General features: G+C 40.3%; 1 protein-coding gene across 2 annotated transcripts in view; it reads left to right on the top strand.

Moving 5' to 3' along the window:
• Window positions 1-13,976, top strand: part of stac (SH3 and cysteine rich domain) — a 38,459-nt gene that overhangs the window by 17,131 nt on the left and 7,352 nt on the right. For both annotated transcript variants that reach the window (XM_022197124.2, XM_022197115.2), the window contains 5 exons: window positions 2,553-2,634; window positions 2,845-2,951; window positions 3,692-3,773; window positions 4,683-4,750; window positions 9,904-10,001. In XM_022197124.2, the coding sequence (XP_022052816.1) occupies window positions 2,553-2,634; window positions 2,845-2,951; window positions 3,692-3,773; window positions 4,683-4,750; window positions 9,904-10,001 (437 nt within the window). The remainder of the gene's footprint in view (window positions 1-2,552; window positions 2,635-2,844; window positions 2,952-3,691; window positions 3,774-4,682; window positions 4,751-9,903; window positions 10,002-13,976) is intronic.

Here is a 13,976-nt window from a genome sequence, read left to right as displayed (position 1 = left end):
GCTTAAGTTTCATATTTACTCGCTGTTTGGTTCGATTTATGAAAATGTCATGCTTTGAGGGAAAACTGACTTTGTCACAATGTTTACTGCACGGTAGAGGCCGAGGAACCGAAACTGTTTGGTTTGATTTTGGAAAATAAAGTTGTGGGTTGCAATATGACCCTAAACAATATCTTTGAAGCTTCACCTCCATTTTCTGGGCGGGTTGACTAGTCTCTCCCTATCTAATATATTATTTGTTAGATATCTTGACTAGTAATTTTCTTGTGTTTAGCCTCAAAATGTAAGAAAATAAACAATTTCTTGGAGACATGGCTGGCCTAAAACATTCTCAATGGGGAGGTTTCGAAACTGCAATATGATATCTGTCATAAAAGACACATGAGAAAGCTGTTCTTGCCTCTGTACCAAAATGTCCCATAAAGCAAACTCACTGTAAACACAGCAGCACTAAGTGGTGCCTTTTAGCCACGTGGATCAGATGGGCTCCAACAAGTTGCTCTTTTAACATTTAACTTCGCTCCTGTACATCCGACATGTCACGTCTTGAAATGGACCTGAAGATCTCAAGGATTGCTCGTTTTAGTCGTTGAGAAATTTCAAATATAAAGTTGATTAAGCAATGCAGATTTCACCTCCCATGATATAAATACACAAAATACAAATAAACTGAAAGAAGGCAGCACAAAGTACAGTAGGTGTCCAGCATCTGGTCAACAAGTGACCTCTCTCAAAATTCAGCATCTTATAAGCAAATGGCTCAACAGCGTGTGGATGTTTAGAGAAAATTACAAAAAAAGAACTGTAAACACACACATTAATCATTAATGAATGTGCTGCAGATGACATCATGTCTCCAGGGACTGAGGATAATTTCAATCTTCTGTGTTTCTTTGTACTCTGGAAGGATTCAGAACTGATGGGGAAGTATTGATTTGGTTGGGATGGAGGCAGGTAATAGATATATAAATGATGAATGTCTGAGTGCCGGGGGAGGCTGGAGGAGGACATGACAGGCAGATGAATTAGGACAGAAACTTTAGAAGTTTTTCTAACAGGCAGTGAGCCACTTCAATCGGAATCACATTCTCTACTCCTTCATGTTGGGATTTCAGCTGCAGATGCAATAAATCAGTTATTCATTCATGAAGGTTATGCTCAGTTTAACACTGTAATCGCTTTTTTATGTAGTAATATGTGCTGAAAGTAAAATTGAGTGGAACTAATGTTGCGGTAGAGCCTCAGAGTAGTACCGTGTTAAGTGTGAACGGAGTCTGACGTCATTTTGTAAACAGAAACAGCCCTTGTAGTGTCTGCTTTGCCCTTGATCCATCTCTCTTATGCTGTAACTATCTTTTGTATGTCAGTCTCAGCATTTATTCCATGCCTTCATCTTTTTGGGAGCTGCTAGATAGCTACTATGGTGTGTGGTGGGTGTTTGTCAGCATTTTTTCTCTCTTCTATCCTGAACTGAAACCTTGACTTTGTGGTTTTTGTCAGTTTTCTTCTCATTTCATGTTGCTCAAAGAGGTTGCAAAATGCCCTTCACCTAATGGCAAACACAAAACTGTTTGTAGAAACTGTTAATTAATATTTAGTTTTAATTGTGGAGACACATGCTAGCTTGAAGCAATGCATCAGTGTCTCTATCAGCATTATTTCCATCCATCCCCACCAGCATACAGTGTGCGTAGGTATTTAGTACAGTTAGCAGCCAGTTTTGTCTTCTGGTAACTGTATTCAAAGTTTTTCCTTTGTTATCTTGATTTAGGATAGAAGACTACTCATTTTACGTGTTAACAGAATATTCTTTTTGACATTAAAATTGCTGTTAAAATGCTCAAATGTTCACATTATGTTCACATTTAGTAGTTTTTAATGTAATCTCAGAAACAAATGCAGAGATTTCCTTTGCAATGGAAGTTACTGTAATGTACCACGTTTTATAATTAAGAATTTATTATTTCTTTTAATTACCTTATAATGTTAACAGTTTAGAAATTCCTGACAAGATTAAAGATGCAAGTAGTTTGTTTTAAAAGTGCTCTTTATTAACTAATAGCTTCTCTAACTTTTCTAGAACAATGGTTGCATGATATATTAAATGTTGAATTTCTAGATGTCTAGAAATTATTTGTTGACTTGTTTTGCTTTAACTTTGTGAATAATGACTAATTTCTTCTTTCCTTACACCAGTTTCTTTAGAACGATGTCATTACCTCTCATAATGGTTCGGATTAGTGCCTTCAATGGCTCTTTTTTATATTAATGTTTGGCTTCATACACAGCAAACACAAACACTTTATGCTATAATTCCTGCCTGGGACAGACTGACTGATTGTCTTCTATGAAAATATGCTTCTGTCAGAACAGTCCCGACATCCAGCGTTGCAGAACTTTAATTCTACGAAGTCTGATGCATTCAGAAACATCTGACTGAACAGAGTAATGTGCATTGTTTCAGTGCCGCCTGCGGTTCTGCACATCGATTTGTCTCTAATGCCTGTCGCCTCTTTCTTTTTTTTGCAACCTCTCTGTCCTGCTCTCTTCAGCCAAAAGGCTTTCGGCGATACTACAGCTCTCCATTGCTGATCCAGGAACAGTATGGCTGCATCAAAGAAGTCATGCCCATCGGTGAGGAAGCCTAAATCTCCATAATGATTTCAGCTCCGTGTGGGTTGAGATGATGTAAAGTGGAAACCTTACCTCTACTCTCCCTGAGCCACTTTTCCGCTTGAGCCATTTCATACATACGAGGTTTTATAGTTTGTGTAAATCACCACTTTGATGTGATGAGAGCTTGTCATCGTTTTTTGTAATGGCCGGTATTGTTCTCATCTACAGCCTGTGGTAATAAGGTGGATCCTGTGTATGAAGCCCTGAGGTTTGGGACGTCGCTGGCACAAAAGGCCAAGAGGGCCAGTGGGTCCGAGTCTCCACACAGAAACTCGGTAAGAACAGGATATCAGTCAGTGTTGTTTTTATTTCCCCACACAGATAAACTCTTTATATTGTTAGTATTATTTGTCCCGTTTGATATCTCAAGCCTCCACTTTGTTAAACTTCATGCAGACAAATTAAGACTTTAGTTCCGGTACTTTATATTTTGCCCCACTTTCAGAAGACACTCTGTAGCTGATGGTCTAAATAGATATGACCACTGCAGGGCTGTAAACGCTACCAATAAAGGCAGTCTGGTCCCGGTGCTCATGATGGGAGATGTCAGTGCGGATGCTTGTGTTACAGTACCGAAGATGAATTAGGCCAATTGTAGAGCCACCGTCCTCCCCATCTGCATGTGTAATGCTCAGCCAAATCTGTTTCTCATAGCGTATCACTTGTAATGTAAGCTAAGCGGCGTGTGCGCTCTGGACGCATGCCTCAGGATGATGACATCTGAAAGCTGTTGGGTTTGGGCCATGCTGTCCTGTCCTGTGCAGCTGTTAGCGAATGGGTGTGTGTGTCAGCGGAGGCTTACTAAGACGATGTAGTCTCAACAGGGGTTCTGATAATAGTTTCCAAATGCAGACTGTGGAGCAGCATGTTTACTACACTTTAGATTTCCAGAGAGCTGGTTAAGTCTATGAAAGTGGATAAATTTTAGGTAGTTTTGTTCTCACAAATCTGAACTAGTCAATACATATAACTAGTTTGTCTCCCTGCTGTCTTTCTGTCTGTCTCATCTCTGCAGACCAGCGACTTGGACAAGGTTCCAGAGGAAGTTGTGGCTCACAGCAGTAGGCAGGAGTTGTCGAGAAAGCACAGCGATGATGGTAAGTATCCGTTACTGTACACAGTGTACAACTGGATTGAAGCCATGCAGCGACACGGGAAAAACCACTTCTCTTCCCATAAGAGAATTCGAAAAGGTTTCAACATCGAATTCTCCTACGAAACAGCAAAGAAAGTTCTTCCAAGTTCTTAACCCACTCCGTCTCACGTGTTTGTCTCTTCTGTAGAGCACACTATAAAAATTCTGAGAAAACGTTGGACCTTTCTTCTTTTCTTTTTCTTTGCCTGCATTGTGTGTAGCTCTTGATTAAGTGGTGTCTTGGGATTTTTCAGCCACACAATAGTCTTTGTAGAAAAGGGCGAGGCGCTGACCCTTTCCACTCTGAGGCTTTCACTCAGTGAAGACAGAACTACAAGGAGATTGGTAGAACGCACCGAGGTAGTCCATAGTATTGGAAAAGGCTATTTGAAGAGTAGTTACAATGCTGAGCTATTTTATCCAGAGAATAGCAGCACACCCAACAAAAGACAGACCGAATATGCTTTTGGCCTCTGTCTTGTGGTGGCCTTGATAATACTTTAGTTTCTTGGTGTTTCTTGGGTTAACAGAAAAAAAACAACTGTGCTCAATGGAACCTACCTATAGATATATATGATAAGAAGCCCAGAGAAAAAAAAATGTTAGTGACACCTTTGATTTAGTGCCACCTTCAGGCCAAAGTCTCCAACTGCAAACAAGATGTGGAATCAAGAATCAAAGTGACACTGCTTTGCACAAAAACCACATTTTGAACAAGAAGTACCATTTTTGCCCATTTTATTCAATTGTATGACACTGAAACTAATAAACACAGCATCTTTTACCAGTTACCAGCAGGACTTTAGGTTTAAACTATTTATTAAAAAGGTTGTTTATTTCGCATTCTGATTTTCTGCTCCTTGCTTTCCAGTTTTTACAGTCATTGAGAACGGAACAGAGCTTTACCACCAACCGGAGAGAAAACCTGATGATTTGCAGGTGAGAAACTAATCCATCAAATTATTTTACATAATACATGTCTGATTTTACCAGGTGTGCGACCATGAGTGCACTAGAAGCCTGAGCACGGCTGTCCTTGTACTATTCTGCAAATGTGCATTAACGTGCAGCATTCAAGCAAAGTGCATGAGTTTTTATCTTGTGCTGGTTTTTTTATGCTCAGAAGTACTTTAATTTTAAGGCAACCACTCTGCCAACAGACAAAACCCAAATGTCAATGAAATGACTGTCGTTTGACGAAAACATTTAATATTCAAAATGTGTTTGTTCTTTTTTGAGCCAAATAACACAACACTTGTCAGTTGTTCTGACACTTATGAAAGGTCGCACAATTCTTTTGTCCTTCAGAAATCATGTGAGCATTCAGTGTAGGTTAAAACGCAAGTTTCTGAGAGCTTTTTCACTGGCAGAGAGAAATTGCTAACACTTTTATAAACCAAATAAGCTTTTAAACCTCTTCAAACCGCAGTTTGTGGGCATTATTTGCTTCTTCTTCTTTGTCACATTTTATTTTTGTTTTGCCAGTCATTTTTCACTGCAACACAAAGCTGTGCTTCTTTCTACAAAATCTGATCAGAGCAAGTGATCTATTCTTAAATGTTTAACTTTAAATTAGTTGTATAGAATTAAAAACTTACGATGAAATAACACAATTTTAATTTTTGCTTTGATTCATTTTTCATACGTAATAGTTTTTAAGGACTTTTGCAGTTAAATTGTTGTGTCGATTTTTCCAGTTTCTGACACTAAAAGAATCAGAAGTAACATGTCTTTCAAATCTGCCAGCAGGTTTTAGCCTTCAGAGAGATTAAGCAAAGCAATAAAGTGTTAATCATTTAGGCATACATTATTTTGGAGGAATTGCAAGCTCTTTCTATAATTTCATTCTGGTGACCAACTGTCTGGACTCCACAGTGGTCTAGTGGTTAGCACTGTCGCCTTGTAGCAAGAAGATCCCCGGTTCATGTCCCGGTCTGGGATCTTTCTGCATGGAGTTTGCATGTTCTCCCTGTGCATGCGTGGGTTTTCTCCTGGCACTCCGGCTTCCTCCCACAGTCCAAAAACATGCTGAGGTTAATTAGTTACTCTAAATTGTCCATAGGTGTGAATGTGAGTGTGATTGTTTGTCTGTGTATGTAGCACTGTGACAGACTGGTGACCTGTACAGGGTGTCCCTTTGTCTTCGCCCGAGTCAACTTGGATAGGCTCCCTCCCCCCCACCGCCCCACCCCCCATGACCCTAAGTGAGGATAAAGTGGTGCATTGAGAATGGATGGATGGATGGTCAACTTTCTAGTTTCATTCTTTTTCCTAGGCTTTTACAGTGTTAGTTATTCTGCAGCTCAGTATTACTGTGACATGTATTATTTGCGTCGTCTGAAAACCTCTGAGAACCGACTTTGTTCGCTGACCACTGCCTGAACTCTGCATGGCCAGTCTGAGAACTGATACCCAGCCAGTGTCCATTTAGCATTCTGTTCCTCCGCCTCCATCACTGCTGCTGAATTTCCCAGGACTGTGGTGGAAAAACTCTCTTTTTCTTTTCCTGCCGTAACAAATCAAGCCAAAGCTGACGCGACCACTGGCCTGCACTGATACGGAGAAGCCTTGACCTTAATGTTAGGATCTGCAGCTCTGAGGTCTGTGCTGCTGTATTTACTCTCTGCAGCGTAGATGCAGCGCTGATGGTGTACAATTCATGCCACAGAAAGAAAAAGGTTAAACTTCTGTGAATATCCCGTCACCCCCTGCAGAGCAGCGATGAATATTTCATGGGCAGATTTCATAACCGTTCTTTTCCGTCCTCAGTCTTCTCCCTCCACGATGGGATTTGTGGGAGGGGTGCGTTCAGTATCACCATTCTCTTCACATATTTTCTATGCCCAGCCATCTATCCTGTTTACTTTTATAGTTTAGCATGTTTATCTCCGTTGTCAACAGTGGAAAAAGACCACAGATACTTGGACAAACACAAAAATGAACAAATAACCATACAAGGTGAACACACACACACACACACACACAAGTCTGCTCTGCAATACAATCTAGCAGTCCAGTCGTCCATTTCGGGAAAGAGGCTTGAAGTGCATTGTGTAGTGTTATCAGGCTGGCCCGAACACAGCTGGCAGCGGGCTGTTTGTCTGTCACCCGACAGGTCCATTAGCTCAGGCCGGCGGACAGACAGATGGAGGCTCTGCAGGGTAATGAGCAGAGAAAAACGCTTGAAAACTGCTTCTTCACCAGAGAAGGAGGCTCCAAATTGAGATGAGAGACTCATATGCGCAAATGGGAAACACACACACACACACACACACACACACACACACACACACACACACACACACACACACACACACACACACACACACACACAGAGGATCGCCATCTGTTCTCTCTGTTCAGGTTCAGCGTTGAACTCTGAGATCGATTGCCAGTAAAATAGTCTGATGCACGCTGTGATTTCTTTCTGCTTGGATTCTCTGTTTGGAAAGTTTGATTTTATGAGATGATGCTCTTTTCATTTTTCTGCTCATCTGTGATGGCTTCTGTTTCCTCCAAACACACTTTTCTTCCCCTGCTGATGGACACATACGATGCATTACTTTCTTTTTCTATGGGACAAAAGGAAAATGATCTCCTATAGCTGCACTAGTAAATATTTTATATATTATATCAACAGTGGGTTGAACAACAAGATTTTTATTGGTTTTATATTGGTTTTGCAGTTGCCTCCAAATCTGTGAACTGTTTTAGTATCTTTCAGCTCTTTTTTTTTTCTGGCCTGCAGCTTTAATGATTTGATCTCTCACCAGCAGGCAGCTGTTTATTGGAAGATTTTCTTAGAAACCCGGTTATTTGCCCAACCAGCACCAAATGTCAGGCAAAGTTAGAGCCAGATATTAACCTTGCAAAGTGGAGAGACTACAAGATTGTTTTTAAATCACTGGCTGTAGAATGTGTTTACATAAAGCAGAGAAAATCTGGAAACTATGGAGGCCAATTAAGGCTTTTTTTAAGCTGACCAATGCTGGCTTTGTTGAGCGCAAATGTCAGAAATTGAGAGCGCAATTTGTAGCGGGATACGAAGGATGCAAAGAGTGTCAGTAATTTTTAGTGTTGTCAAAAATGAGCAAAGTAGACATCTGGCCCGTGCTGGTATTGCTGTTTATTGTTCACTGGACATGGGGTAGGGGTAGCTCTGTCATATATAATACTGGGTTACAGGAAGTCTGTCCTCTTTGATTCCAGCTGGCTCTACAAACACAAGCTGTGGCTCGATGCCAAAAAGTGTCACAGAAGTCTTGGTGGTGTTATGGTATCCATTGCTAGCTAAACCACCCCAGTATTCTCTGCTTGCCAACGCAGAGCTTCTCCTGGTCTGAGTGACCACCTCCACTTGTTGTTACGGTAGTTAACAGTAAGAGGCCTTATCTGGTGGTACAACAGCTAATCTACAGCACAGTTTTCCACCTTTTCTGGAGTTTGTGGAGCCTCTGTAAATGCATTTTAGACAATGCCCTACAGGAATGATGCGTTTTTTAAAATGCATTTCTGTTCAGCTATTCATTGTGAAACATACACGTTGACTTGACTTTAATAGCTTTAATGTTCTTAACTGTGTCTTTTCTCCTAAAATGGTATTGCGTTGGGACACTTGGTAGACATTAAATTTTAAATGACTTCTATCAGATTCTGGCAAAAAAAACAAAAAACAAAACTTGATCATTACTCCACAAATGGAAATAAATTAAAAATGTTAGTAGTACAATGCCATAGTATATAGAGCCACTTTTGTTTTTGCAGTATGGGAACCATCTTTGGGTACTTGGAAAAATGTAATTTATATTTCATTTTTTTTGGAAAATCCTTAGAAAAATTCAACTTTCTGTTTTGTTCTTTATGGCATTATTACTGCGTCATATGGCACAAAAGTCATGCTAGACCACTCCTTATTTCTAATAGTGGTACTTCTGTTTTAATTAAAGTGCAATACAGTGAGTAAAAATGTGACAATAGCAAAAATTGCTCAGAGTTCAGAGGGTTAATGATAATGTGGCCCAGTAGCTGCTGGACGTGTGAAAACACAAGTGTTTGCCTAAAATGTGAACTACAAAAGGTAATAATGCAGTATGCTAGTCTATTCAGAGGTTGCTGTGTTGCCTTCAAGTGAATAAAAAATCTTCCATTGTAGATTTAAAGGAATGCACTCTGCTCTTCCATTTTCTCTTCACCACAACGTCCTTCACTTCGAATTCTTTCTTCTTTTTGATAACTCAGTACAAAGGAGGCTGTTATCTTGGCCGACCCAACCTCTCATCTCCTGTTCCTGGCTGCCAAAGCATCCGCAGCCTCTCAAGGCGAGCGAGCAGCTCATAGTTAGCTGTAATGGATCGCCACTGCTCGGTGCTGTTATTTTCGCCCAGAGGCCACAGAGGCAGTTTGCCTTGTGGCTGCTGTTAACTCAACTCATCCATCAGCTACATTTCCAGTCCACGTGGGTGACGCTCGGGGAGCCACAGAGGACCAGGAACACTACTCTTCATTACTATACAGCGCCACAAAGATGGAAAACTCTACTCTTGCACCAAAACAGCCAACAGTGCCCCAAAAACAAGTTATGGTCAAATCTTTTAGCACTTTCCCTCCTGTTGCCATGCAGACAGGAGACACAGCATCATTTGGATGGATTTCAGGGACAAAGCATGCAGGATTCAGACTCAAGGTATTGGATGATGAAACATGAAAAATGCACCCACCAGTTTTCTGAGCAGGTGTGAATAGCACCAGAATGGCGGCATATCTCCTCGCTAATTGTGCTAACACTTCACTGAGATCTTCCTCTCCACCCACAACCCAGTGCCGTCTTAACTTCCCGAGCGTTCACAAAAACCTGATCCTCCTTCTCCCACTCATGTTGACGGAGGATTAAAGAGAACAGATTGCAGAACAACTTAAGCAGCTCCTCACTCTATCACTGTGCTGTAAACAAGGGCTTCTCCTGCTAACGTGAATGCCAAAAATGCTATTTTAAGACGCGACTGAGAATAGCGACAACAGAGAATATATAGTCTTGGACTTTGCATTTGTGCGTTTGCAGGAGCTGATGTGTTTTGTGTGTGTTTGTTGTCCAGCTGGAGCAGAGCCAGCTCGAGAAAGACGTCCTAAAGCTCAACACCTATGTGGCCTTGTATGGCTTCGCAGCCCAAGAGAGCCACGACTTGGAGATAAGGTTGGTTCTCCCGTGTCCGCTTTCACACACATGACACTCTAATACAAAAAATACTACTGTCATTACCCAACACAGCACCTGTTCTGGGACTACAGATGAAATATCACCAACTGATTGACTCTGACAGGCCTGCAATGATTCTTTTTGACACATTTTTCTGAGAAGTAAACAGAGGCTGACTGTAAACTCACTTCTTTCGTGAAATTGGATTTAAATCTTCCGAACAACACAAATTAGATCCAGCTCTTATTAATTCAAACATGCATTTTTGTCCCCAAAGGTCACCTACCAGGCAAAATGTAAAGCACAACAAGTTACTCGGCTCATTTCATCTTTGAAACCAATCTGTTCCAGTTCCAGCTCCTGGATATTACACTTTCTAATGATGATCATTAGTTGTAATTATTTAGACTATTTTTTGCATCTTACACAGAAAATTAATACTATAATTATAATATACTGATTAACTGCCTCATTATTTATTAATTGATTCTTGTCACTTGTCCGGTTGCCTTTTGTAAGTACAATAATAAGAAAAACTGTAATTTATGTTTTAGAACAAAATAGTCCAGTGCAATTAGATACTTTTTTCTTTACACATACAAAAAAATGCAAATAAGTTGTCTGCTCCTTTTCTGTTTTTCCATTTATCTGATGTAATTACTGCAGTCAGAGTGGCACAGGTTACATTATACTAGAAAGGAGTCTCAACAGGAACTAATTAGTGTCCTCTTTTTAAGTAGTGCTCCTCAAAGACTTCTTTCTCTGGAGTGGCCTCGTAAATGGTACCTGTGTGTGCCGCAAATGTCTATTAATACAGAGTCGGTCACGTGTCTTTTTAGATTGAGCTTGAGAGAGATCGACAGTCTTTGGAAATTTCATGAGACCATTTATAGCCCCCACGAGTCTCTGACAGTGTGCCAGTGACAAAGATGGGATATGTCGGTTTGACTTGATTTATTGTAGTTGAAATGATGAGACATTTTTCACAGAAGTAGATACCTGCGTAATTTAGAAGATGGGCTGAAGGTAGATGGAGTCTGAAGAGACCCGCTGCCGCACAAAATCACACTTAGCTCTCAAATGAGGAACAAATGTAGAAGCTAGCAGTGATGGAAGAAGTTCTCAGACTCTTTTGAAAGTAGTAAAAGTAAACCACCGAAATACAAGTTCTTCATTTAAAATGTAAGCAAAATTAAAGTACATGCATTTGTAAATTGTGTTTAAAGTGTCAAAATGTTGCGTTACATCTCTAGGAGGAGCATTTAAATTGGGCTTTATAGCAAAGATAGCATTCAAACTGCAGTACTTATATGACCTGAGAGAGTAGCTTGGTAGCAGACATTCATATTTATGTCATAAGGCTCAAAATCACTGCAAACAACTTCAGAGCAAAGCTACATGTAGCTTCCAGCTGCTTCAGCTAGTTGTGAGCTGTGTCAGTTTTTAGCTGATAAATGGTGTTCTTTTGGAAATTTGTTCAAAGATAAAAGGCCTTTCTGCTTCGTTTTGGGCTTCAGAGGGTTAAAAGGGAGGTTTTTCTTCCCACTGCTGCCAAAGTGCCTGTTTAATGTCAGACTTCTGGATTTGCATGGCTTCTCTCTTATATAATTTATCTTGAGTATAATATTGTATGGTCTTGATCTTACTCTCTGAAGGGCCCTGTGATGATTTAACCTTCTGCACATACAGTCAACAGACAACACAAAGAATTCCAACACGGGAAAGTAAATGCAGTGCACTTGGTAGCAAAGCGGGACAGATTTCGAACACACTCTGTGAGTTCAATCGTTGATGTCCGGAGGTGTTTGGCTGCAATTAGCCACTAATTAAAACCATCACCTCATGTGACACTGATTGGTCTGGAGCCAGAACTGACACATAGGGTGGAGTCCAATAGTTTGTGAAGCTTAGGAAGGTTTCCTAACTGGGTAATATGACACAGGGGTATTCAAGTTGCAGCTGCATGATCTGGCCTCATTCTTTTTCTTTTTCAAGTGGGAAATATTGACTGAGTTGACTGCGTTTAAAATCTGTGGTCATAGCTAACATTAGTTTTTGAGCTAAAAATTGTTAAAGACGAGTAGGGTCATGTTGACTTTCACATTGTTTTCTTCACATCGATGTGTGGAGCAGTGTTTGAGGTGTTGTAACTGTAGAGTCCTGACATTTTGCAGGTTTATTGATATGTGCACATGGTCTTTAGTGGTACAGCCATGCTTTGATAGAATAGTACAAACCAGCACTTCATTGGTCCTCAGATGGGCACAAAGAAAACAGCACGAAAAGTAGTTTTATTACTCAAAAACTAATGTTACTTGTGACCCTAGATTTTACACGTCTTACTTAATTACATACATATGCAGAGAGAAAACATTAGACAAATATAAGATGGTCAGACGTGAACTTTTTTGGATATTTGTTGAATTGAGGTGGAATGACTCAGCCTTGATACGAGCTGGAGTCAAGGAAATATGCTTTCTTCTCTGTTTCCTTTCTTATATCATTTAGCACAGGATGCACAGCTGCACCTTTACAAAATAAAAGTCTTCAGTGCCATCCGATCTTCTCCTATGTCCTTATGAATTCTCCTGCACATCTTATCTTGATGTGTTCCATCAAGGTCAAGGAAAAATGTTGACAAAAAGACATTTATTCATTTTTTGACTATTCGACTGCTAACCATGATTTCATTTTAACTGGCAGAGAGTTTTGCACCTGTGTTTTCCTTCCTGTGAAAAGCTGCTATTGCTCATCAATCCGGCATATGCACGAGCTTAAATTAATTTGTAAAATAATTAGTTATATGAGGAATGTTATAATGTCATTAGCAGACAGTGATTTTCATGTACAGATGTTGCAACAGTAATTTAAAGCATGAACAGTGATTGATAGAGCAGCATCTGCAACAGACTTTGAAGAAGGCCTTCAGGAACGGGAACATCCATCATGAACAGTCCTTCAGCATAAGTAGCCATTTGTTCCACGTTCTCGCTGAAATCTTTCGAGGATTTAAGGATAAGAGCGCACTTGATCTCTCCCTCTCTTTCCAACACACACACGTATACAGTCACAAGTCCTCCCTCTCTCTTTGGTAGAGGAAAAACCTCACTTGTCAGACTTCATTTGTAATTTACTGACCTCTTCCTCGAGGACTCCCTGTCCGGCAATACCTTTATTTCAAATTTCCCCTCTTATGAAAGTCTACATCAAGGCTTTTTCCTCCTCTGAGACTGACTGCAGGCAGTAATCAACACATCAAACACAAACACATCGAGTGAATATGAGAGAAAGAAAAGGAATCCTTAATCAAAAGGTTCCATTTTCATTTTAAGTGAGAAAATCAGGTTTGTGATTAATTTCACTCGCCGCCACATGCTCTGATTATATGATTACTGTGGATGTGGTGATTGTAATGATGATGAGTTCTGCTTTTTTTTTTTTTTAAATATCAGCTTCAGAAAACCCACATCTCCTTTTAGTTGTTTCATTTTCTCACCTTCATGACTCACTTTTTCATATTTAGATAGAGCTTAACACAGTATTTGGTGTAGACTCACTCGGTGCACTTCCTGTTCTTCCAACGGGAACATTTGGTTTGTTTTCATCACCTCACAAGATTTTACAACGTCAGGTGCTTTGATTTTCTCACCTACATTAAACAGTGTGGTCTGAGTCACGCCGATTATTACCGAAGCAAAGGGCAGCGAGTCTTGTAACTGAACCACAAGAGGAAGAAAAGGGACGATTACGTAAACCAACATTTGGCTCAACTGCGCTGGTCCTTTTGAGTTTTATTGGTCAAATTTAGCTGACGGCTTTGAACAGATGCTTGTAATTACAGCACATGCAGTGATGGGATACAATGAATCACGCATTTCCTGGATAAAGGGGAACTGCTTACAGCAAACAGAATTAGGGTTTATCAAGTGTCATTTAGAAGTGAGAGCACCTTCTGTTCGGCTTGACTGTACA

The sequence above is a fragment of the Acanthochromis polyacanthus genome, chromosome 1 (assembly GCF_021347895.1).
Source record: "Acanthochromis polyacanthus isolate Apoly-LR-REF ecotype Palm Island chromosome 1, KAUST_Apoly_ChrSc, whole genome shotgun sequence".
Classification (NCBI taxonomy): Eukaryota; Metazoa; Chordata; class Actinopteri; family Pomacentridae; genus Acanthochromis; species Acanthochromis polyacanthus.
Note: the sequence above shows the minus strand (reverse complement) of the source record. Positions and strands in the feature narration are given on the sequence as shown.